The 26768-nt window shown below is 35.7% G+C and overlaps 1 protein-coding gene across 20 annotated transcripts in view; it reads left to right on the top strand.

The window, feature by feature from the left end:
* LOC146001468 (zinc finger and BTB domain-containing protein 8A-like) overlaps positions 1-26768 on the top strand; it is a 212921-nt gene that overhangs the window by 125919 nt on the left and 60234 nt on the right. The window contains exon 6 of one of the 20 annotated variants that reach the window (XM_083138825.1): positions 21848-22122. The exons of 15 other annotated variants lie outside the window; for them this stretch is intronic. In XM_083138825.1, the coding sequence (XP_082994951.1) occupies positions 21848-22107 (260 nt within the window). In that variant the 3' untranslated portion in view covers positions 22108-22122. Of the gene's footprint in view, positions 1-3242; positions 3712-4273; positions 4621-10240; positions 10616-21847; positions 22123-26768 lie in introns of those variants that run through there. 4 more of the 20 variants (XM_083138824.1, XM_083138820.1, XM_083138821.1 and 1 more) reach the window with 4 other exon arrangements.

The raw sequence follows: 26768 nt of genomic DNA, 5'->3' as shown, positions 1-26768 counted from the left end.
TTGAAACCAACACTGGCTATGTAAAAACCAGTGTCTGAATGGTGGTGCCATGCTATCTGAATTGGACATTAGTAATTCTCTCTTCTTCTTTTTTGTGTGTGTGTATACTCATGAAATCAAAGAAGATTGCTCTTTCTGAAAACGTGATGTTGGTATAAGCAAAAGAGGGGAAAGATAATGTTCAACATTAGTATTTCATGCAATAAATTGATGGAACTCTACAGACATGTGTTTGAAGAGCAGGAATACGTGTAGTAACAGTGTGTCGGATATCTCCCAGTAGTATGAACCAATTGAAGGAATATATTTATTTTTGTACAGACCGTATAAGGTGTACCTAATAGCATAGTAGCTAAAATGATCGCCTTTGTATCCATTGAATTCATGATCAATTCTGGGGAGGGTGACGTCTGTGATTTGCATAAAATAAATGTAAAACAATATTTATTAAACATTTTGCCTTTCATGGCGTATCAGTTGTGCTACAAAGTCAGAGGTCCCAGGTTCAAACCCCATGGATGTATCATTGCATTTGACCCATCAGTTCATCACTCATCCTCATTATCGTGATTAACTGAAGAGGTAGAAAAAGTGATGTAAAATAATCAAAGAAGAAGAAGAAGAAAGGAACTCTGCTGAAAGCAATATCCTAATAAGTACAATTAGTGTCAGTTCTCACTTTCCAAACAAGTTCTTTATTAACATTCTTCGGAAGGGAAACTGTGATGTACAGGGTGATCCTCAACATGCCCATTTACAATATGTGCCTGGAAGGTATAGATAGTGAAAGTATAAAGTGTGATGTGCTAATGTAAAATTCACTGAAGTTAGGAACAACCTGATGTGTGCCATTTCTTCAGCTTGACCTACAATGTTCCATTTGAAGGTAAAAGATAAAGGTAAAGTGCTCCCCTGTGCTTAGCACCATGCCATGAAGGCGTATAGGGGGTGTGGGGGTAACACCCCACACTTTCTTGATTGGGTCATGAGTGGGGGTGATGTGATCAGCATCATGCCCCGACCACCTTTACCCCCCAGGTTTTCCTTCAGGTACCCATGTTATTCGATGCTGGGTGGGTGGCGGGGCCGCTTCCAAAGTTAGAAAAGTTCCTAGATTTGAACCGGCCGGGGATCGAACCTGGGACCTTTTGCATGGTAGTCAGACGCGTTACCGACTGAGCCACCACAGCCAAAGTCAAACAGCTTTCACTATATAGTGGGTAATGCTCATTTGCAACTCAGTATGGTTGAAGGTTGCAATGCTGCACTTGGCTTACGGTTGCAGCCTGTATGTGCCAGAAGATGTGACAGCTTTCTTGGCATCATCCCATGCTGATCCGAAAACTGACCAGTTTGTACCGAATTGAATGGCTTGTTAGTGTGAGCCTTAAGTTGTGGGGATGGGGGACTCTTTTTGTTAATTATTTGGTATTTTGAAGTGATGTGGTATTGTGATTAAAAATACATACCTCATAAATAAAATATGAAAAGTACACTGTAACATTAAAAGAAAAACAGTAAGAAAGGATTTCAATAATTCCACGCATACAAAAAAAAATATTGTGAAATACTTATGTAGGCCTATATATGAGAATAAAAATAAACTTCTTCCTACCTATTTTCACTATTTGATGTTTGGGGTCTCCTCGTTGGTGTAGTTGTAATGTCATTGCCTTGAAATTGAGGGGTCCCGTGTTCTGTACATAGTGGTTTAGATCTCACTTTAATTGTAGGTCCAATCCCACTTAGCCTATCTGTGTATAAAGTGGACATCAAACAAAAATCCACAACGATTTGGAGCTTATCTTAATAAGTAAGCTGAGTAAACACCTTGTTAATTATGTCACTCATTTTAGTGCACTACACAACACAGTACATACCATTCACAAAAATATAATTCAATAACTCGCTCACTACTTCATTCACATGCTGCCTCTAAATAAATTCCGGGCACCAAGGAATCCTTAACACCCCTCAGAGCGATCAAGACTAGAACTGGTCTTTGTCATTTCAGTTATTTTTAGATGCACTCATGGACATTCCTGGTCAGCCAACAAATTCTCTGGTTGTTTGAAGGTCAACATCCTCTTTTTCAACTCATCTGCAAGCGTTCAACAATGTTCTTGCTCCAGGGGTAATTTTTTTGTCGTATACCACCCTTTCCCCTTGCCTGTGATAATTTGGCTTCCATTTTCCTGGGAAAATTACATGATGATAACAATGGGTTTGCAACATTTGGCCAAGGTTGTTGAGAAAGTTAAGAGGGCAATTTCCCTGCCATATGCAACCCTTTTTCCTCCCCTGTAACAGTTTAGCTCCATAATTTCCCGTTCCTGGGGAAATTACATGGTGGGATAAATGTGTTTGCAACATTGATTGGGTTCTCGTGGTAGTTTCGCCATGTTTTAACCATGCAGCCTCACAGGCAAGGTTTCAAACTCCTAAGAAATTAGGTCCATCTTATTGTTGAAATGAACAATTTTATGCACATTTTTTGATAGATGTTTTTTCTGTATTTTGGTAACAGAGTCTAGGTTTCACAGATAGCCCTGAATATATGCCCTTGCTACGCACATTTTTATGCATAGTAAGTTCGAAAAATGCAAATTTGCTCTTTACCTGATTTTTAGTGTTTCAGATATCACTGTTTATGCATATGCAGCAAACGAAAACACAAAATTAATATATTTTAAATGTACACAAGTAGTAGAAGATTTGATAATGAATACTTCGTGCAATGGTCTGACGTTGACCCACGTGATGCTGTCCACTAGTAATTTACAATAAAAGGGTATATAGCAGTATTTTTTTGTGCTTGTGTCTGTTTTGAAGGTAATTAAAAATATAAAGGTGTTAAGAATATGACAAATGCTAGAGTTGTTTGGATGGTATTTTATTTTAATGAAACTTTTTTTAACTAGTCATTTCGTGCTAGGAGAACCACAATGCTGGTGCTCACAGCTTTAAAAAACGGTGGCAAAATGCTGTTAATGTTCCAGTGCAGGTGAAGAGATGTATTAGTTTGCATTTTTTTCTCAAACAAGTAAGCCAGGGTCAAGAGAAATCGTAAGACTCCAATTTTTAATAATATCCTATGAACATTATAATCTTTTTAATGCTTCAGAATTGTCAACAACAGTAACAGAATAGGTCAACTATTGTCAAGTTCATCACTCATCACAATTATCTTTAAATACAATTAGCCATACATTGTGGTAATATGGATTATTTTTATTCTTTAGGATTTTACATGGAGAAGATCCCTGCACTCTCATTTGTTGGTCAAAGTCAGGAACATGTTGTTGAAGGAATGAAGATATTTCCTTGTAAAATTTGTGGTGCTGTGTACAGACAGTATGGCTCCTTATATTCTCATATGTCTGTCCATATGGATCAAACGAGGTGTAAAATCTGCGGCATAGTTCTCAGCAGGAAATATGATCTTGTTCGCCATTTAAAAGCAGTGCATAAGTCTACGTTGGAACCTACAGACAAATTAAAGTTTTAATTAATGGAATATTGTACAAATCCTAGCAATATTCATGTATGCTTTTTACTTCCTTTACTTCTGAGAGAAGCACATATTTATGCATTTTAGAAAAGAACAAATGCATGTGTTCTATAACCAATGACAGCAGTAATTTTGTTTCCAGGAAATGAATCCACAATTTTGCTATAAATGATAGAGTGTATGCATACATAAAGGCATTTATGGAATAGTTCTTGATACCTTTGAAAAGTAAACGAAGATGTTTTTTTGGATGATGAATAGATGTTCTGAAGTGGTTTCATATTAAATTTTCATGTAAGAAAATAAAAGAACAAGAAATTTTGCATACTAGAATTTTGAAAAGTATAAATTTTTTCATAGTTTTCATCACATTTACAATGATCTATGTTAGAAATTGGTATCATTCAAAGGTCAGTTTTGTAAGAGTCCGATAATATCAAATACAATATGTCAAAGTATTGAAAACATCAGCTGTGTCGAGAATGATAAATTCGTGTAAGGGTTATTGCACTGAAAAATTTTAGGAGTAACTTTCACGTAGCTAAAATGTTGACTTTGTTAATTAATTCATAATCAATTGCATTATACAAACGTGTTCTCTTTACCAGATATGATTTGTCTTGGTAACTCCAGCCATGAAATTTATAATCTTGTTGATGTATGCATTCTCATGGAAGTTGAATTCACATATTGTATTATGCATAAGTGCTCTGTGATGTGGGCAGTGATGGAAGTCATGCCGTATTTCTCTTTCATTCACAGAAGGAGTATTTCATGAGATTCACCGTGCAGTTCAGGCCAATTACTTTTATGAGAGTGTGAGTGGTGGAGAGAGAAAAGTGTATGACCCTCTCCGAAAATTCCAATGCAACTTGTGTGGATCGAGGTACAGACATTACACGTCACTTACAAATCATATCGAAGTTCACAAGAATAAGACTGTGTGTCATATTTGCAAATTAGTATTAAGCAAGAAGGCAAATTTGATGCGGCATTTGAAAGATGTTCACAAACTTCCTTAAAATATCATGCAAGTAAATTATAAAATATTGGCTCACTCTTTCTGGAGAGAGAGTTTCATTTGTACCTTTACACTGTGCTCATGGTATTGTAACAATTATTTTTTTAATGTTGTGAAAGAGTTTTGGAGAAATAAAGAAAATCGATAGTAATTTTGTTTTTTACTGCTCTATATCCCACACATATTTTATTAACAAATGGTATATTTGATGGCAGGAGACTAACATTCTCAATTTGCCCAATAACCAACCATTTAGACCAAAAATTACTTGTGAAGTCAATGTATTGCAGTTCCCTGGTTTGGATTACACTTCCATGTATATTTGTGCATGATTAGATCAATAACAAGAAGTTAGTTTATGTTCACAAGAAGGCCAAAAATGAATTAAATTTGCCTGACTTTGCACATTTTGTGGAATTGAAATTAAGTGCTTAAAAAAGTTGAAAATCTGGGATCTTAGCATTGTCTGTATCTCTACACACACACACACAAAGATATACATACAGTATACATGTGTGTTGCTCTCTATTTATTACTTATAAAGCAGCCATGAAGTAAGATATTGATGTTAACAACAGTGGTAACATAGAAATTGAGAAATCACTCTGACTGAATAAAAAGTCTATCTACAGGGTGAGGCAAAAGTCAGGTTACGTAGGAAGTTTTCCTTGTCTCGTTAATTGTCTGTGAATGGTTGAATGTCCAGCTTCCAGGTGCATGGATCTGTCACCTTGGTCCTTTTGAGTGGCCACCGTGCTCTCCAGACGTGACACCAGTGGATTTTTTAAAGATGATCGTCCACTAAGTTAAGATTCAAAATATCCAGCATATGAAGGAACACATTGTGTAATGTGCAGACGTGATTATGCCAGACGTTCTGCAAAAGGTTCTGGAGAACTTGAAACGTCATGTGTACAAATGCATTGATGTTCAAGGTGCACACGTTAAAGATATACTATAAATCCCTATGTAACCTGACTTTTGACACCCTATATATTTGGCAGAATACATATTCGTAGAGTTACAGGTGTGCAAAATGCATTTTGTGAAAGGCAACTGTGCTGATTGGGAAGAGAGAAAAATATACAATATTTTCAGACTGAAAATTTACAATCTTATGGAAACTGATCTTCAATGATTATAGTGAAAAGGATAATACACAAGTACATATGAACAGGGATTTTTTCATGGACTTTGGCAATAACGAGTACAACTTTCTTATTGTTGTGTAGTGAAATTGACAACTGGTGGCCCATATATCTAATTTGCGGACAGTGCAGGAGATAGATCTTTTCTCACCTGTATATTGTATTGAATCTTTGCACAGTAGTAATACATTATGAATAAATAGGTTAACATAATCATCACTGCTGTTATATAATGCATATCCTTTGGTTGTACTCATTATCTAACAGTCTGAACCAGTTTGGTTTGATAGCCATGAGTGGTCATCAGATATTGCAAATTTAAGTAAAGAGAAATATATTAACTTTATTAATGCCCTTATAGTAAGATATAATTTGTACATTTGTCTTAACTTTCTATAAATATCTTGTGAAAGTGTCTTGCTGTGATTTTAAGTAACTAAAGATTTTGTTTCCAATTTTTCTATTTCTGGGAGACTAAGAAAATGGCGACAGAATTAAGATCACAATTTGTGATTGTGTTTACTTATGCTACTGTCGGTTACTTTTGTCAAAGCAAGTATTTTGGCAAATATATATGAATTGTAAAATCTTTAAAATTGATCCCAGTGTGTCTATTTATAAGTTAAATACCATATACTTTTGTTGAGATATTGTCCATATCTTATTTCCTTAGAGAGAGCATTTGACGAGTTAGATCCAGCAACGTGCCAAGTGATCTTTGGTTTTGGAGAGAATCAACACGAAGAGCAAGACTGTCCTAAATATGTATGCCCAACATGCGGAGCAAAATATAAGCATTACAGTTCTCTTCAGTCACATGTACATGTCCATAGAAATGCAACAAAATGTCAAATTTGTCATCTTGTCTTAAGTAAAAAATCAAACTTGATTCGACATTTAAAAATTGTTCACAAAATTCCTTTGGACTTGGTTAAGGAACATGCTTAACATTACATGTACATTATCTTTAGTTATGATTCTTTTAATTTATAAAAATAGGATTATCATTAAAATTTCATTGAAGCCACTTTTATGGCATTGTGAAAATTTCTAAGTGTGAAATCATTTGAAAATTTTACATATATATAATGTTAAAACCTTTCATATATATATCAAGTTAAAGTAACTTGAAATCCAGTGTAACAAGTTTCATAAAATGTCTGTGTAATATATGCACTTTGTTTTCCTTGGTAATAAATTTTATTTTGATATTGTCATGAAAGTTTTATTTTTTATGCCAGACTTTAATATTGTAGTACTAAACATTTATTTTTGTTTCCTTTTACAATAATTATGAATTTATCATATTTTATTAACAAGCAGTAATTCCGCTACACTTCAACAATAACAGAAGAGCCATTAGGTCACTTGGAACAATGTGTATGAAGTTGTATGGATTATAATCCTCATTTTAATATAAGGTTTCTTTTTAAAAAATTGGATACTTAAACAAAATAAGTGGAAAATATAGCATTGACTACTAAGAACAGAAGCTATAACCCTTCTCCTACCTTTTCATTTGTCAACCCACTGTCCGTTCCTAATATTTACTGAGCTAAGACAATCTGCAAGAAACAAATATGGAGAGAATGCAAGTTGGTATGTGCATGGGTATTTAGTGAAAAGTGGTTGTGGCCATAAGAAGAGGCTATCACTTTCTTTTTGAGAAGTTAATTGTTAACATTTTTGCAGGTGATCTTTTATTAAAAAGTCTGACCCAGGAGGAGGAGGAGGTGTGATCAACTTCCCTCGTATAGTCATAACCTAGAATCAAGCTTAGGATCCTCAATATGCTAATCACTCCACCAGAGATAAAAAAATTATTGCACTTACGCTCAGATAGACTAATTGCAAATGGTCATAGAATTGCAAAGAGGCCTCTGAACCATTGTACATCGTATTCCCACTGGAAATTAAACCTGGGACTCCTTGATTACAATAAATCATCACCTTCATACTATTAGGGAGACCATATCCACCAAAGGCCACATTCTGTACAGTGCCTGTGATATGTAAAAATTGTTTCACAACCTACCGTTATTATTGGTACTTGCGTGGAAAGAAAATAGAATAAAAATAAAAAAAGAAATTTGTTGATTTGTCTTTCTAAAGAATTAAGCGTCGATGTTTCAGTGTAATAAAAATGTTCATGTGTCTTAACATTGAGTGTCCTCTGTGCAAGAAATGTTAACAACTTAACATAGAGTAATATATTACTGCCATAGTGTGCTTGTAGCACATTGTATTTGTTAATGCCAGAATTGGAACACTAACTTGTACAACAAGCATGGAAGAATTGAAATCACATTTGGAACCTCCACACACATCAAAACATTTGATTATATTGGAAATGTAGACACCTGGCTTCAAGTGGTTTTCATGAATGATTATGATTCTATGAAATTGATGAAGGAGCACTTACAAAGAACACCCACTCTCAAGTTATGACTCAAAGCAAGGACTTTTCGCTGGGGTGACTAATTTTCTATGTTTGAATTATAGACTGGTAAATTATCACCCGCATTACCCTAGCTTCTGATGTTCAATGAATACAGCATAATTTGAGTCTCTTGATTCTCAGAATACAAATAGTTATTGTTTCATGCTATGGAAAATTTACCTGCAGTTGAATTTCTAATTTACACATATATTTCCATGTACCTAACTAACTAACTCCCCAGAATTCTTAAACCCGAAGTTTTATGGCTGCATCAACACAAGCTTTCCACCTGTCCCTAACCTATCCTGGCCACTATCTATTCAATCTTTTCCATCCTTACCGATTTCCTTTAGGTCCATCTCAACGTTTATCCCTCCATCTTCGTCTTCACCTTCCTACAGGTCTCTTACCATCAGGTTTCCCAACAAGAATCCTGTAAACTCTTCTTTCCTCTTCCATTCGTGCCACATGACCTGCCCACCTAATTCTTCTTGATTTAATTATTTTCATATACCTAGGTAGTACAATTTCTAAACTAAACACTGTGGCACAATAGCCCTCTGAGAGCCCAGGCTTGCCAACGGCTTTTCATTGGGTGGCACGTGGGTGCATAGAGTCCAATCACTGCTGTTTTTCTGACTTCTTGGACCAGAGCTTGCTATTTCTTTTTTTAAGTAGCTTCCTTTTTACAACTTCTGCAGTTTGGTATTGATTTGACTCATTTTACTTCATACGTTACTTTCTCGTTACTTTTTTTAACTGTCAGTATCCAAGAATTACATGAATACATTATAAAACATGGTTACTGACAAACATAATGCAAGTAACGTGAGTACTTGTTACCCCTTACTGTTTTGTCAGTTTCATTAGTATCATGTTGCTAGATGATGTCAGTAACTGCAATGGTGGTTTATTTTCTAAAAGTAACGATCATTTGTTTATATTACTATACCTGTGCTATGTTATTAAATTCAGAACTTGTAAATATGTTTGCTAGAATGAAACCTGATTTACGAATAAAGAAGCATGTTTTTCTTTTTCACAATTCCAACTGGCAATAATATGAACATACATCAGCATGATGTTGTGAACATTATGTATGAGGGTGATTCAAAAAGTAAGGTAACAAGAGCTGTCGTGGACAAAATTTATTCCACAGGCAGATATGCTGATACACAGTAGTATGGCACTGATACACATTACTTTTCAACATAGTCACCATGTTTGTCCAAACATTTGTTCCAACGGTACACCAAGGCATCATTGCCTTCATAGAAGGAATCTGTGTCAAGTCCCTGAAGCCACTTCATGACTGCTTGCTGAACTTCCGTATCACTTGTGAACCTCTTACAACCCAGGTGGTTCTTCAATGGTCCGAAGAGATGGAGATCACTGGGTGCCAGGTCAGGGATGTAGGGAGGATGGTCCAGTACCTCCAACTGGAATGCTGTAACAATTCACACGTGATGTTGGCTGAGTGTGGTCATGCACTGTACACCCAAACCAGTTGACAATGAATTTCTAGGTACAAAAACCTGATCACACTACGCACTTCCACACTTGACCATGTTTCCGTGACCACAGCCATCTTCCAACTGATATTGCGAGCGTCTGATGCAACATATGTGCCATCTAACGGCTGTATGATAAAGCTCTGCTGTTCTGCTGCAAGCCTAGCAGGAAATTCGAAGAACAGGAGCGATATGATACCTGTGAGAGCTCTTGTTATCTTGCTTTTTGAATCACCCTCATATATAGGCTTAAGGTGAAATACCTTTATCTGTCTGTATTATATCATAAAGTCACATGTGTTAGTAAAGTATTACTTTCAAAGTTCAGACCAGAAGTTTTTGTAAAGTTCTATAATAAAGTGTGACTGTTGTGTAACTCAAACATACACTACAGGTAAAAAAGTTTCATTTGATGTGCATGTAAAAGGAATGAATTTGTCCTAATTTTGTGTTACATATATATATATATATGTTATATATATGTTATATATATATAACATTTCGTAAGGCTGTATAAGGAATCTAATTGCAACTAAAGAACTATAATTATAAGAGATGTACATAAGCTTCTACTGAATAATTGAAGCTTTTCCCATCTCTTGTTCCCAGAAGGACCTCATGGCTCTGCAGCAGTGTATTGTGATCCCCTTCTTGGTGCTGGAACTGAGGAGCTACAGGCAGGCGAGTCACGCAAATACACATGCTATGTGTGTGGAGCAAGATACAAGCATTACACCTCACTGCAGTCGCATATTCAAGTACACACTGACGAGACCAAGTGCAAGGTTTGCTCTGTAGTGTTGAGCAGGAAATCAGATTTGAAACGACATATGAAAACGGTGCATAGGGAGATGTGTTATTTGTCCAGTTAAATAAAGAATATGCTTTTTTCCATGACAGTATTTATAGTCTAGGGGCATTTGTAATCCCGTGGGTTTTTGAATGAAGGGAATATGTGACTACCCGTAATATGTTGCTAGTGTGGTACACAATAACGTACTACCAGGTGTTTGCTCGCAAATGTGGCAGATGACCTGTGTGACGTCGTAAATCCAAGATGGCTACCACTTCATGTACTAACTACGAAAATCCATCATAACTCCTTTAATAGTGGTTTTGAAAGAACAATTATAGATACATGTTTTGTTCAGAATTGAAAAAGGAACAAAATTGATTCTTACAGTCTTTTTCATATCTCGCACAGTTATAGATATATATCTAGTGAAACTATTTCGTGCCCTTTTCTGCAAGGATTCTATGCATATCTTACACTTTACTTGACATTCTGGCATATAAAGGGGGGAAATTACTGCCTGTGATATGTTGTTGATGCCTACTATTGTGGCGTATTGCCTGTGTGACATCATACATCCAAGATGGCTGCCTCTGCAGACATTAAAAACGAAAATGACCCCATCTCCTTAACTCTTTTGACCATATATATATTTTCAAAACCACTATTAAAGGAGTTATGATGGATTTTCGTAGTTAGTGCATGAAGTGGTAGCCATCTTGGATTTAGGACATCACACAGGCCTTCTGCCACAATTGCAAGCAAAACACCTGGTAGTACGTTATTGTGTACCACACTAGCAACATATTACCGGTAGTCATATATTCCCTTCATTCAAAAACCCACAGGCTATAGAAATATTGACATATGCCCCTGGACTATTACTGAAATGCTTGAATTTGAAGTCTGTCACATGCATTTGTTCTCAACTTCAAATGCTTGTATTTAGCAATCACATAATCCCTCCAGAATGCATTAGTAGTGTATGATATATGTAGTGAAAAAGAATCATGCAGATAATATATATCTACGTATCAAAAGTTGAAGTATTTTCGTAGAAACTAAGTTTACAATGGAAATGTGTTGTCATGTGATAAGCACATTCATATGCATATTTACTTAATAATAATGCTATTGAAGAAATTAATGTGATCATGCATATTGGAAAGTACAAAAGCAATAATTTTTTGATTTAATGATAATGATAAATTATGAATGTATATTAATCCAGATTGAGGGTTTCCAGTTAGCTTTCATCTGGACATATATTAAGGTAATCAATGTCTAATGACCAGGAATTGAGAATTCTTTAATTTTGGGAATTTAACAAGAATTCTGCACATGAATATGATACACATGAGGTGTGGTTCTAAACAACTGCAATGAAATATTCACAAACATAATGTCATCATCATATTTTTTTTTATCTACACAGAATTGATGATGTCAAGAACCCAGCAAACAGTGATGTGACATTGCGAACATATTTTCTGTCTTTTATTAAATGCATGTACTTACTATATAATTATGGGTAGTGTATCATGGTATGATGTTAATTTTAATTTCCAGTCCATGCTAATTTACCAGAACTTCTAAGTACACCATTGGGAGAGATGTAAAATAGAGTTTTGTTCCTTGGATAAAAATAGTGATTTTCATACTTTTAGAACCATTCTTCTAAAAACAGGGATTAAAATGTTCAAATGGTAAAATTTGGAAAAAAAATTTCTGGGAAATCTGGAATTTTATGTGAATTTTATTTTTAAAAGACATATGCACACACAGTGAAACCTTGAATAAACAGTTTACATGGGCTGGTAGTCAAAAAATATTTGAAATGTAGGAAACTGTGAAAGCCTGGATGTAAAATTTGGTTTCCAGTGCATATTGCATTCAATCTGCTTCTCGAGGCCTTGATCAGATCTTATATGAACTTGTTCTTCTGTATACATTGTTCATTTGTTTTCCTAGAAGATGTGGTGATGTGTACAAGTTATAAATGACATTCCAGTGGACTTTTTATTGAAACTGTTTATGTATATGTTGTTAAATTTACAAATACAAGACTTTCCAGTTTAAATGATGCATTGTGGGGAAATGCATGACAAATACATATGTTTATAATTTTGACTTCAGACTCTATAATCATGTAATGCTTTTAGGTATAAATGAATTTTTAAAAGCTTGCCTCATTTAGTATGAATTAATGTGGGCAATTGTGGATCTAAAAGTAGCAAGTAGATCTAATTACCATTACACTGTATGTATATGAATCAAAACAGTTGACATGAGAGATTAATTATAATAATTAAACTTTGAGAAATGTGAGTACTTAATTGTGCATCAGTATTTGTTAAAATTTATTATCCAATTTGTAAATGGCAGGGTAAAAAATACACATGTATCCAACAGAAAATAAAATTTTAATATGATTGGTGAAAACTGGTAACTCTTAATTTCCAGATTTTGAATTGTGTGTAACATAATTTATAATACGTTTACCCATTGATCTGCAGCCTTGTGTATGAATATAATGAATGTAACAGCAGTTATATACATGGATGGAAAATGGTCAGTGAAGTGCTTTAAGATTCATATCGACTAGAAAATATAAACTACATTTGGCAAACACAATGATTGCTGCTACAACTGTTATAAGCATTGCCATTGGCTGGTAGCTTTGTGGGATCTCACTTATCGGACACAATTTAAACACCATCGGTGGTTAGGTTAGGCTTGTTGGGTTTGGTTCTCTTAGAAGACGACAACGATGAAAAATAGTTGTAGCAGCTATACGAACCATACTTGTATTGCATTTTAATTTGAATATTTCATAGCTTCATATGAATATGAATGAACAAAAAGGACAGAACTGAAATATCGTGTTCAGTTTTGGAGAAATGATGAATTAATTGTTGTCATGTGATACTTTAACATAGAAGCCCATAACCAGAATTTTATTATCACCAGTCACTATCTCTGAAGATGAATTTCTCAGTGTATTACAACTTATTTTACAAGATGTTTAATCCTGCTAAGGAAGCAAAATTAATTACAACTGCACACTCTTAAAAATAGATATTTGTAGGGTACGTGCTTGGGTACATATAGGTACTATATGTCCAGAATGTAAAGGTACAGTGGACAGCTAATTCTGGAACTAACACTCGGGAATGAGAAATTGTTTGGAACATGCAACAGTTATTCTTTACATTTACAACACACGAGGCATGCCACACTAGAATAGATGCGTGAGAATAAATTAATATAGAAGTCTAGTTCTGAGTTGCAAACCTCAAAGTCTGTTCCTTTTGATAAAAATAAAATAGGGAGAAACAGCACATAGATTTAAAAAGTTTGCAATTGCCAAGGACTCATTAAACAAAATGTCAACTTAGCTTATTCGACTGTGAGTGGGGAAGTGGTAAAAAGCTGGCTTAGCAAAGATTGCTGGTTCAAATCACATTCAAAACAAACTTCTTTTTTTTAACTTGCCGCCGAGGCTCGTAGCGAATGTCACGGAATGCTCTTTAGAAGCAATGTATTGTCAACATTTATTAGAGAAACAATTTAAAAAAAATCTATTTTTGATGTCTTGATGGGAAAAGAAATAACAGCCCTTTATGTTCCTGGCTACATCTCTGCAAATGAACTAAGGATGATAACATGTTGCTGAGAGAATCATCACATTGACTGTGTGTGTTGTGTCTTACTCAGAAATCCTGAGGATTGCCAACTGTAGATCTGTACATTATCAACTTGGTCTTCTTCATAAATGACATAGGTTATCCCATATGTGGCTGAATTCTTAGACACTTTAGTTTCAACATGTAGAGCTCACAAGAAAAACTAATTATGATTTGAAAATGACTTCACTCTGAAATGCTTTCTATGAATATCAGATAAATATGGTACAGCACAAGTATAAATGAGCAGGAGCATATGAGAAACTGGGCAAGCATAATGGTGTAGTCCAGTGGGAATTAAAACTGACTGCAGTACAAAGTGTCAAGGGTTCAAATTCAAGTCAACAACAGTTTTTGAAATTTCAATTTGTTTTGAAACTGCTAAATACCAATGTTTTTTCCGTTAAGACCATGAAATGTGACACAAATATAAAAAACAGCAAGTGTCTAAATAAAACTAGTGTTGTGCTTGAAATCAGTGTCACTATATTATTGACTGAGTGTTTAATGAAGTTTATTGAAGTGTATCATGAAGTTTACTGGGTCGGGTACCCTATTCTACACCCTCGAATTTTCATTTTTTTTTCTTTAAGAAGATTATGTGATCCTAATTGTGAATAAAAGAAATTGGAGCGTGGAAAGAAGTATTTACGACTGTACAGCCGTTTAAAGTTGAGATTTTGTCGTTTGAAATTGTTGAGTCCAAATTTCCCACCAATTATGGGCGCCGCCCCTGGGGTAATTGACTTACCGCCCCCTACCACTACTGCGGCCCCACCTTTATCTATAGAGTCCCTTTTAATGGCATGTTAGAAATTGGCCGTAGTCACCTGCCCCCAACACTATTTCTCACTGTTTTCCGCATTGACACATGAAGATACCAAAAATGAAGGATAAAATTAAACCTAAGAAGGTAACTTACCTCTTTTTACCAAGGACAGGCACTGAATTGCAGGTCGAAGTGAAATTTGTAAGTCCAAAAATGAAGTAAGTCCTACGTTGAAAGTCCTTGTTGTCCTTTTCCACAGAATACCACCCTCCACTCCCTTATCATAAAAATAAGAAGTCGCAAATTATCCCATCGCACAAGTCATTTAGAAAAAAACAACCCTCCCCTTTAAGGCCTGCAGTTGCCAAAAAGAAATAATTAATTCCAATTTCTGAAGTCGCATAAATTAAATCCAATGTCTGAAATGTCCAATCTGCCAATATATCACACAAATAACATATTGCAATCGCAAATGTTCCCATTGCACAAGTCAATCATAAGAAGAAAAATTAAAAAATCAGACGTGCGCCTGTGACATGAATCCATCATCCACCATCATAGAAGTTCTGAAAAACCTTTTTGACGTTACACAAGGAATTTTAATTTTATAAAAAACGTAAGTTTCGTAGCACATAGATCTAAAAAATTAACTTCCGCGCTATTTGCAAACACTGTTTGTTATGAGGAACTAAATATTTTCACGAAAATGTTTGAAATGTGCCTGAAAACGAGGGTGTAGAAAGGGGTACCGGAGCCGTTTACTGATTTAAATTTACGCAATAAAATCTTGCCTCAATCATCATACATGGAACAAATTTTTAATAACCTTGAGGCAAGTGGTCATTTCAAGAAAACAGTGTTGAATGAATTTACACAATACATACCAATGATTTTAAAAAGAAACACAAACGGAAAATAGAAACTCAAATGTCATATTACTATTTTATACATTCTGCCCAAAATAGTCCAGATGTTAACATAACTTGTTCAAGAATACATAGCTTTGTATATGAATAATATTCCAGAACAATTCTAATAGCAATATTTATTTACATACTTGATTTGAAGGCAGGCTCTAAGAGGGTTCATTTTCCACTTGGTAGATAGGATGATATTCCAACAAGTAGTAGTTCTTTATCATAAGAAATATGTTTTACAAATTTATATATGTGAAATCATTGACTTAAAAAAAAATAATGATCTCATATAACTTGTGCATAAAATATTGTCACATGGCAGGTTTGAAGACACGTGTTGAGCTTGCAAAGGTATACTTCCAATTGGCAAGTGGGAAATAAGATTCCTTGTGGGGAGGGTTGAAAATGCATCATTCAGATTGTGAGTCTGTAACACTAATTACTGTTTGACCAGCGATCAGAGAGCTCTCGAGTTTTCTGCGCATGACCGAAGTAGCCGAGTCAATTCATAAATTGGGTTAGTTCGTGGAGCTGCTTCTTTGAAGCACGAGTGTCACGTGGGGAAAGAGAGCAATGTTGCCAACCGGAGAATATTGACACAAGATATTGGAAGTGCTCTGGCCATGGTGCGGCATGTTTTCAACAAAACGCGGAAAGACTTGAAGTTTGTTCGTGTGTGTAGTGTATTTGTGAGGAGTTCTGTGCATGTCCCTCAGTTTCGTTAGTTACGTTCTGGTGGATAAGCATCCTTGCAGATTGGTAACACTGTTCAACATGCAACCGCGAATGGCATTCTACCATCTGCCTTCCCCTTTTCCTTGGCACTTTGCCAACTGAAGCTCTCCAATCGCTGGTCAAACAGTACTCATGTAAAACTAATGTGGTATGTAATAATATCCCGTGGCATGTGGGCCAGGGCCTACCTACTGACTACTGGCCTCACTCCTACTAGAGGTTGGAGATCGTGCAACCAGTTGTGGGGTGATGTGTGGCCAGAACGACAATCCCAAAGTCATTTTTGTAGGTTTTTTAAAACTGAGTTACGCTACTTTTCATAGTTCCCCAAGCCTGCTCCCCTGGCAGAGTGGTTAGCACATCACACTACGATGCCAGGGGTCCCGGGCCCAGATCCTGGCCTGGGCATGGATGTTTGTGAATGTCCATTCATCAATTTCATCGTATCATCACTCATCCTCATCTTTGCAAATTAGTCAAAAGTGGCACAAGAAGTGAAGTAAAATAAAACAAATCAATCAATCATAGTTCCCCCAATTTTATCATGATAGTGGGTGGCCACCAGCCCCAAACACAGGCCGAACAGAGGGAACTTTGTGAACACTTCCCCCGAGAGACTCAAACCTGTGCACATCCCGTAGCCGGAACCCAAAGCCTGCACCTTAGACAGCACAGCCATGGTGCTGTACTTATATGGTATGTGGTAGCATTTATTAATCATATAAGTTACTATGAGTGTTTCATCAATGGTGAAGGGTATTTTTTCTTCCTCTTTCTCTTTCAAATGTGCTCGATTTTAAGACTGTTACTGTTATAACTTATTTACATTTTGCTGGCTACAGAAAACTCAACTCTGGTACACATTATTTACGCATACCTCCAGGAAAAGCTATATATGACTCTCAAGACACTTGAAGTGGGAAAGACATGTACAAGGTGCGTCTGAAAAGTTCGGTGAATGGTCTCAGAAAATAAACTAAACAAGAGTTACAAACAAAATACCTTTACTGGCCTTCAAAGTAATCACCATTAGCTACAACACACGTCTGACATCGGGTGTAAAGCTGTTGGAAACTGGCAGCAAACACTTCTTGTGGAATTGCACGAAGCACCGTGGTCACGCGTTGGATATCCGCAACGTCTGCGAAGCGGAAGCCTTTCAGGGCTAATTTAAGGCGGGGAAACAAAAAGAAGTCTGCAGGTGCCAAATCTGGAGAATACCTAGCGTTGAGCGAGAAATTTGACCACGCGGATCGCAGTGTGCGGATGTGCGTTGTTGTGGAGGAAAGTCCACTGTCCACTCTGGTACACTTCTGGCCGAACCCGCCAGAGACATTGCAACAGCCGTTTCAAAACTCCCTCGTAAACTTCCGCGTTGACAGTTTGACCGGCAGGTAGAAATTCTTGCTGGATCAAGCCCTTGCTGTCGAAAAAGGTGAACAACATCGTCTTAATCTTGGATTTTGTCAGCAGACTTTTTTTTGCCATTGACTGTCCCTTGGTCTCCGGATCGTATTGGTAGCACCAGGTCTCATCTCCAGTAATGATGGTTTCCAAAAACAGCGGATTCCGGTTAGACATGTCGATGACATCTCCAGACGTTTCCATCCGAGTTTGCTTCTGCTCGTCTGTCAGCGTGTGCGGTACAAACCGGGCACAAATCTTTCGCTTTTTTTAAATGTTCGTGAACAATAGTGCGTACACTGTCGTTGCTTATCTGCAACTCTTCTGCGATCATTCTCAACGACAGTCGCCGATCATCCGCAAGCATCCGTCTAACTTGTTCGATGTTGTCTGGAATTGTGCTTGTTGACGGTCGACCCAAACGCGGCTCATCCTCGACACCTTCATTTCCGTCTCTAAAGCGTTTAAACCACTCAAACACACATTTTTTACTCACTGCTTCAACACCATACACTTGCACTAATACACTTGTAGAATGATGTGAAACCAACTTTGTTCAGGAAAACCGAACAAATTTGGTTCTTCACACTGGGACATTCTTGCCAATGTCACAGTGAATTATTGTAATTAAAAAAATAATGGAAATCAAGGATGAATCAAAGAAAAGCGGGGGAATCCGTAAAAAATTCACGGAACTGACGCCCTGGGTTAATTTTCAGGTACCAGGGCATAAGCACATACCTCCGAAAGTAGCTTGACTACTTTTATCCGTATACATAAAAATAATAATCGTTCTATGTAACCATATCTTGTATACTGTTTAGGAAATAAAATTCTTTGTATTCTTATCCACTTGCACTAACATTCCATGAGTCTCCGTCGCCGTTTTCCCTAATTTGAAGCAAAACTTTATGTTAACGCATTGCTCCATTTTGCGCTCCAAGTTGCAATGACACGAGTTCGCACACTCACTCCGTTAGCTTTGTCGCAGGGTGCACCACTGCTTCACTTCGACGATTTGCACGATAGGGGCCGCTTGTAGACATGTCTCTCAATGCGCATGCGCGGGCACGTCATCCTAACAAGCACGGTTTTTCAAATATGGGATCATTCACCGAACTTTTCAGACGCACTGTGTGTTTTGGTCTTAAAATTGTTCATATTTGAATTTTCACTTACAATTACATTATTAACCGAGCATTTACTTTCTGGACATTTTATGTTACCAGCTGTAATATTTTTTTTAAAATATTATTAGCAAGCCATGGTAGCTCAGTCATTAGGGCACCTTACTAGCATTCGAGAGACCTGGGTTCGATTCCTGGTGGGAGAGAACCAAGAATTTTTTTCACCTGTTCAAATGGCTCTGGCACCCACCCAGCGTCGTATAAAGTGCGCACCTGGAGGAAACTCCGGGGGTAAAGGCAGCCAGGGGCATGGTGCTGATCACATCACCCCCACCTTCAGCTGTGGTCAAGAAAGTGTGGGGCCCTAACTCCACACCCCCTATATGCCTTCATGGTGTGGTGAAGAGAACAGGGGAGCACTTTACTTATTATTTTGCATCACACTTGCACCTCTTGAAGTAATCATGATAATAAGGAAGAATGATGAAAAGATAAAGTAGATGCTGGGATAAGTAATGAAAACAACCCATTCCTTGACTAGAATTTTTAACCTGGGACCTTTAGCTTTTAGCACACTAAGTAGACCAACTCACCACAAAAACTGGCATATTAACTTCATGATATGATATGATAAATATGGTTGATATATCAAGCAAGTTGAATATCAGATGTGCACTTAGTGGTGTGCTTTAAAGCACCAATGAAACCAAAACAACAAAACTTGCTGTTCAATAATAAAGGATGTTACTGGAAATTAGGGATGGGCCCATATGAAATTTTGGCCAATACCGATAAAGTACCGATTAAAAATTTACCGATACCGGTAACCAATATTCTACAGATCCGATATAAAATTAGAAATGGTCCATGAAGAACCTGAAATGTTCATTGATCTCCTTAATAAATATGTGTTTCGAGGTGACTGCAGTGCAAAAGAAGTTGAATATTTAGACAATTACTTTTTTAAAAAGTAGGGCATCGAGATTATCCATAAAAATTATAACAAAATGGCAGAATTTTGCACTAAATTATAAGATATTTATCGATATATCGGATCGGTAAAATAATCAGTAATTTTACCGATACACTGATATGCCTATATCCGCCGATACTGATAGAGCACCGATTAATCGGTCCCATCCCTACTGGAAAATAATTGAAAATAGTTCTTGGTTGATATGCATTTAGTCTTCCTTTCAAATTATTATTTTTGAATAATTAAATTAATTAAATAACATAGCCCATGGCATAACAGCCCTTGAGGGCCATGGCCTACGTACCGACTGCCAGCCTCACTCTTAAATGCCTCAGCATAGGTGGGCTATCATCCAACCAGTTACAGGGTGATGTGTGCTCAGCACGATGAACTCAATGTTGTTGTTGTTGTAGGTTCCTATGACTGGCTTACACTACTTATTTATAGCCCCTCAGTTTTCTCACGATGCTAGGTGGCCCTTGGTCCCGTACACTAGCCAAAATCTCAGTTGTTATTCTTCCCCCCAGGAGACTCGAACCTGCTTGCATCCCATAGCCTGCACAGCTATGGTGCAAGGGACAATTACTCTAATTAGAAATTTAATATCATAGGGAAGTTATGAGAGAGAGAGAGAGAGAGAGTTGGTGGATTAATATATACATTAACCCACCAACGTAATCACATTGCTGATAGTTTTATGGCTTTGATTACTGCCTGCAATTTATGGCAAATTTGTGTTATTTTGTTATGCTTAGTAATGCATACATGCATTACAAGTTGCTCTTTCAGCACTTCTAGCAATTTCCAACACTTGTTTTTTGAGTGTAATGGATGATATTCAGCGAACAACTTCCCCCACAATTCATTGTGGGAAATCATGGTCTGCTGCCACACTTTGGACAAACAGATCAGATCCTTCATTGAAAACATGCCGGGTAAGCATTGTGCATATGATCTTTGCCGAAGCGATTCAAGGTATGATTATCATGATCACATGAGGAATGTGGATGTATAAAATATCGCAAATTACTCACTGTAAGAAGGCTTCTTGTATGCTTTCTTTAACAAGTGCAAATCTGTTTGCACGACTTCATGCTGTTTTTCCCCAAAGTGCACTGTGTAATGACGCCAAGTTGAATATCATCCATTGAGCACATACTTTAGTTTTTATCCTGTTTTTGTGAATATCTAAGTATAAATCTGTTTTTAAAGTAAATGACTAAATATAAGATTTATTTTCTAAGGCAAAACCTATTGCAGTCAAACAGGATATTGCACATGGTGATGAATTAATTAAATTCTTTGTGAAACATTTGAAATTTTATATCAAAGGAATAGAGTTATCAGCATTGGTAAATATTACTTCAAGGCAGTGGCAAAAATTTCATGTCAGTCCATCTCTTGCATTCACATGCACACATGTGCAGGATATATGTAACTCTTGCAGAATTTATATTTTTATGTTCATTTTATCCACCAATGTACAGATATCAGAGTTTGTTCTAATATTGATACTGTTTTTAAATAGTTGTACATATTAATGGAGAAAAAATGGCTTTCAGTACTTTGAAACAATGTTACACATGTGAGAAACCAGTAATATTTCAATAGATAAAATCAAACACTGCATTTTTTAAAATTCACTTTTATATACTGAATTTTCAGGAATACTGTGCATTTTTTCTATTTGCACATGAAACAATATTTGGTATATATTTTTTACTTCTATATTACTTTTATTAGTAATTACATGACGTCAGCATTGTGTGTGAATATTTGCTGATGATCTTGTCCATCTCTTCTTCCCAGAAGGAGGCCTTGGTGGCATTGAGCCGGCTCATCCCTATCTTGTAAGTGTTGGAGGTGAACCAAGAACGCCAGATAATACTGAATTGAAGCATGTCTGTGTATTGTGTGGAGCAGCATACAAACACTTCAGATCACTTGTGTCTCATTCACGAGTACATAGTAATGAAACAAAATGCAGTATTTGCAGTGTGGTTCTGAGTAGAAAGTCAAATTTAAAGCGACATTTGAAAAGTAGACATGGACATGAAACAGTAGAATGAATAGTCTTCTTTGGGATTGGATCAATATTGTTAGTTTTTTTCCTCCGATATGCTTTCGAGTTATTAGTTAAGTTAACAAGTTGCACCAATCTGATTAATTTGTTCTCATTTCTTAGTTTAGTATTATGCAGTGGCACATTCAGAAAATTTGAACTGTTTTACCACAACAATTCTTATTTATTCTATACGTTTATTATATATTAATTAGATATAATAGAAATAAAACACCAATGTAGGCATGCAAGTTAAACAAAAACAAAAGTCCGACAGCTTCAAATTTTCAGACAATATCAAGAAGGTTGGTTTTTCAACAGTAAACTAGATAACATGGAAGAATACACCACTGGTATTATGTTTACTTTTGTTCATGTAGTAAAGATGATTCCTTATTGAGAGATACATTAATGGAACTACAAGATGAAATCTATGAGTGTAGAGGTGAACTCTTAAGAAGTCATTTTATTTCACCTAGTTGTTATTTTTCAGTCAGTGTTAACTGCAGACTCTGAAGCGAGAATTAGTCTTTGTCATTGTGAACAAGATTTAAATAGTATTTACAGAGTTACGTGAAATACTCGTAACTTTAGTAAGGTTTAGATAGCCTATTCACATACTGTGCTTAGTGTTTTAATTATTATGTATAATATAGGCCATGTAGTAGGCATAGGGGACTCTAGTAACTACTGTTGATAATATTTATCCTATTGCACTTTCAGAAGTAAGTCATCTGAAGTTTGCACATTGTTGAAACTCGCCAAAGTGGGTACTCTGAATAGGGAGGGTGGCATGGGGAGATGCCATCCCCAATAATGTGTAATTACACCCCTCACCCTCCCCTTGCACCCAGGAATTTCCACTTCGAACACTGACCGAACTTAAGTTCTTCTATTTCTCTGCTCTAAGTTCCATTATTTTGCACAAGATTTGCAGCACATAAAGCTATAAAAGTTTCCATGAACGTATGTAGACTATACTAATGTCATCCAAGGTGCAAAATTAATGTACAAGAAAATGTCATGGTTGATAAATAAGTTTGGTATCAAAGTTTTATATTTTATCAGCTTGTAACTATGTGAGTGTTTAAGTTGTCTTACATTTTTGTTCTTAGGTCTGAATACAGAATATCTTTGTGTAAGGTAAATACTTGAACAATAAATGCACTGTAGATAGTTCTCGTTACATACTTGGAGACATTCTATGTAAATAATATGTAAAACAGGAGGTTGTAATTTTTACCATATGTTGTTAAAATGTGTTTGTAATATCTATTTTTATAACGTAGTGAGTGATATATTCTGTGTCTCAAATTATTTGTTAAGTGCAAATTAATTCAAGTACAAGTAATGCCACTTTACATGTGTTAGAATTTAGACAGAGGTTTATTTTGTGGTACAAACAAGAAAATGACTACCGTGTAAACAAAGAAACAAGCTGTACTAAGGAGATTTTTACATGTAACTTTTTCGCATTTCAGTTGAATTCAAGAGTATAAAATATTATAATTGTGTAATAATTTTTACTTTTACAGAAATTTTCATGTATGTTGTGTTATATTGAGAAAATTGTATAAATAAATCAATTTTATCAAGTCATGCAGTTTTTTATTTATTTGCTGTGCAGAGAGTTGTTAGAAATTTGGTAAGTGGCAAGAGTGTTCTGTAAGGATACGTCCATCCCTCCCCATGTATGTTTCCAATAACCAAAAAGTCAATCATCAGTAGAGCATGTAAAATTCGCCATAAAAATTGCCTATTTGAGATAGCAAGATATCCAGAAATAGAATGAAATAGGGATTGGCCTAATTTGTCAGCACAGGGTGCCCACAAAGTCTGGAAGCAATGAGAGAACTGATAAACAACACATTCCCTTTATGCAAAATGTGCTCCACATGTCCGCCACCAATCTCAGCATGGTTCCCCAAATGTTTCAACATGTTTCCTTGAATTCTCTTCAAGATGTGAAGATTCCAGAACAGCTGTTGATTGAATTGAATTGATTTTATTGCTGGGTGAGGTTGGGCAACTGTTTCTGAAGTCGACTGCAACTACACCATAATTTATTGACCTCTCTGGATGTCTCCTGTTTCGGCTAACCCTTTTGTCATAAGGAAGACTTATCTTCTGTGGGTTGTCTTTTGTCAGTGCCATTACTCACCAATGATCAGAGAAGAATACCACCATTCATTCTATTGCCAACCTATATTTCGACTGAGTTGAAATCAGCATGGTGTCAGTATTGAAAAACACCACCTTGAATACTGGTCTATATTTTTCCATAGAATAGGAGAATACTGCGGGTTCTGCAAAATGTGCAGTTCCCATTAATTTTACACCATTATTGTGTGAAAAGTTGATTTCGTAACAATAAACGTAGATGATTTTATTATTCTGATTATACCTAAGGGCATGCATATTTCCTTTTTGGCAAAAGCATTAAATGTAAAATAACACATTGTAGTGTTAATTTTTAATGTTTTTGAAAGGTGTGCATTTTGCTACCATGTTTTGATGCGAAATGAACTGCAAAATGCAAAATAAAACTCTTAAACACAAAATTTAGAGTTTATTTACCGATGCGACACCTTCTGAGGTCTGAATTATCCTGTGAGTTATGCAATTCACGGAAAATTGATTAATTCTGCTGTAAATATTTGAGAAGCAAAAATAGACTCCTTTACACAGTAACAAACTTAATACTCTTATTACTATATAAATGTGCTACTAGAAGTGAAATGATAATTTTGTTTAATAAGTACAGCTTTAAATTAAATTTAGGTATTTATTCACCATTTTAACACCAAATTGCCATTTTATATACCGCTTTTGATCCTGAAATATGCCAATTTTTTGTACTGAAATCTCGATCTTTTCTTAACCATAAATATGTGGCTCTAATTGTACAGTCACGGACACTGCTGGGTTGTAACGATTCCATTGAAAATCAATGTATTCATTACAACCCGACAGTGTCCGTGACTGTACCATATCTGCATCTATGAATACTTTGAAGCAAAATCTCTCGTATATTGATGTGGTATAGTTTCAGTTGGGTACTTTATATTTTGAAAAATAATGTAAATGTAAAATTGTTTTAGCTTCAAGAGTCGGTATTGGTAGGAATTGCTTAGAATATCATTGTCTGCTCAAAGTAACATAGGCTTAGCAGTCAATTTGGGTGTATTGGTTAATCAGAAAAACAACATCAATCAATATTTGATTGGGAACATAATTCCCCTATTTCGGTATTGTTTTTAGCAGGGGTTGACTGATATGAAATATTTTCTGATACCAAAAAAAAGTACATAAATAATAATTACTATTACTGATAACCAAAATTCTACCAATTCAAATGAAAAATTCTAAATGTTCCATGAAGATCATAAATGGTTCATTCACCAATTTCATGTAATTGGTTTTGCTTTGACCTATGCAAGACCTGTAACTTGCTCCAAATCCAAATCCATGGTGCCATGGATTAATGGTTTCTGTATCAGTTGTGGAACAAATTACAGGTCTGTTGTAGATTTGATCCCCACCACCAACAAAAACAAATTAGTTCTTGTTAAAACAAAACAAGTTCTCTCTTGAAACATAATCTTAAAATAATAATAATAATAAAAGTAGAAGCACTAGACAAAGGATAAATTCCAGTTAACATTGCATGCTAATAAAGAACCGTTGTCGCTAATATTCAGAGAACTATGCAACACCAATATTCCTATAGATAGATTGATTGATTTGCTGTTTTAAGTCCACTTTATGCACAGTAAGGCTAATCGGGACTGGACCTACAGTTTAAAGTGGAATTCGAACCACTATGTGCCTGCACCAGATATTGAACCCAGGACCTCTTGATTATAAGGCAACAACGGTATATTGATAGAGTACATTCACAGTCTTTTCATTACTTATAAAAGTATTCAGATACCCTGCTATTGTTAGGTAAACATCAAAATACAAAGGTTTTTCTTAAGGCAAATCCCATTTCAGTCACCTGTTTACATACATTAAGTAAGGAAGTGAGCAAATTCAAGTTCTTTACACAGGTCAGTAGAATATTGTTTATCAATTTCAGTAAATTGAAATAAGTACTTTGTCAATATCAGATAAAGTTTCCTATCGTCCATATATATATATATATATATATATATATATATATATATATATATATATATATATATATATATATATATATAGATATATATATATTTTGAAATGTCTTTAGAAGTCAGCTAACCACATTGCTCTACTTTGATAAGAGTTCCGTACTGTAACAAACAAATCTAAACTAGTTATGTGTTTAAAAAGAATTTTTATGAAGATTTTCATTTATGATAATTCATAATTACCATTTTTCTCAATCCAATGGAACATTCTATGATACGCTAATGTCATTGTATATAAAATATTTAGTGTTATTTAAAACCCTGAAAATGCTGACCAAGCAGAACATAACATTTCCACCCTCTTGCAGGATCTTTATCAGACAAAGATTCACATCTTCGTCTGATGAACAATTTTACATTTAGATTTTTTTTAGTATTTTATTAAACATGGAAACAAGGCTTAATAGTTGGTTGGTTGGTTGATTTGGTGTTTTAAGTCCACTTTATGCACAGTAAGGCTAATCGGGACTGGACCTACAATTTAAAGTGGGATCCG

This window comes from Lepisma saccharinum, chromosome 17, assembly GCF_977018435.1.
Source record: "Lepisma saccharinum chromosome 17, izLepSacc3.1, whole genome shotgun sequence".
NCBI classification, from domain to species: domain Eukaryota; kingdom Metazoa; phylum Arthropoda; class Insecta; order Zygentoma; family Lepismatidae; genus Lepisma; species Lepisma saccharinum.
Note: the sequence above shows the minus strand (reverse complement) of the source record. Positions and strands in the feature narration are given on the sequence as shown.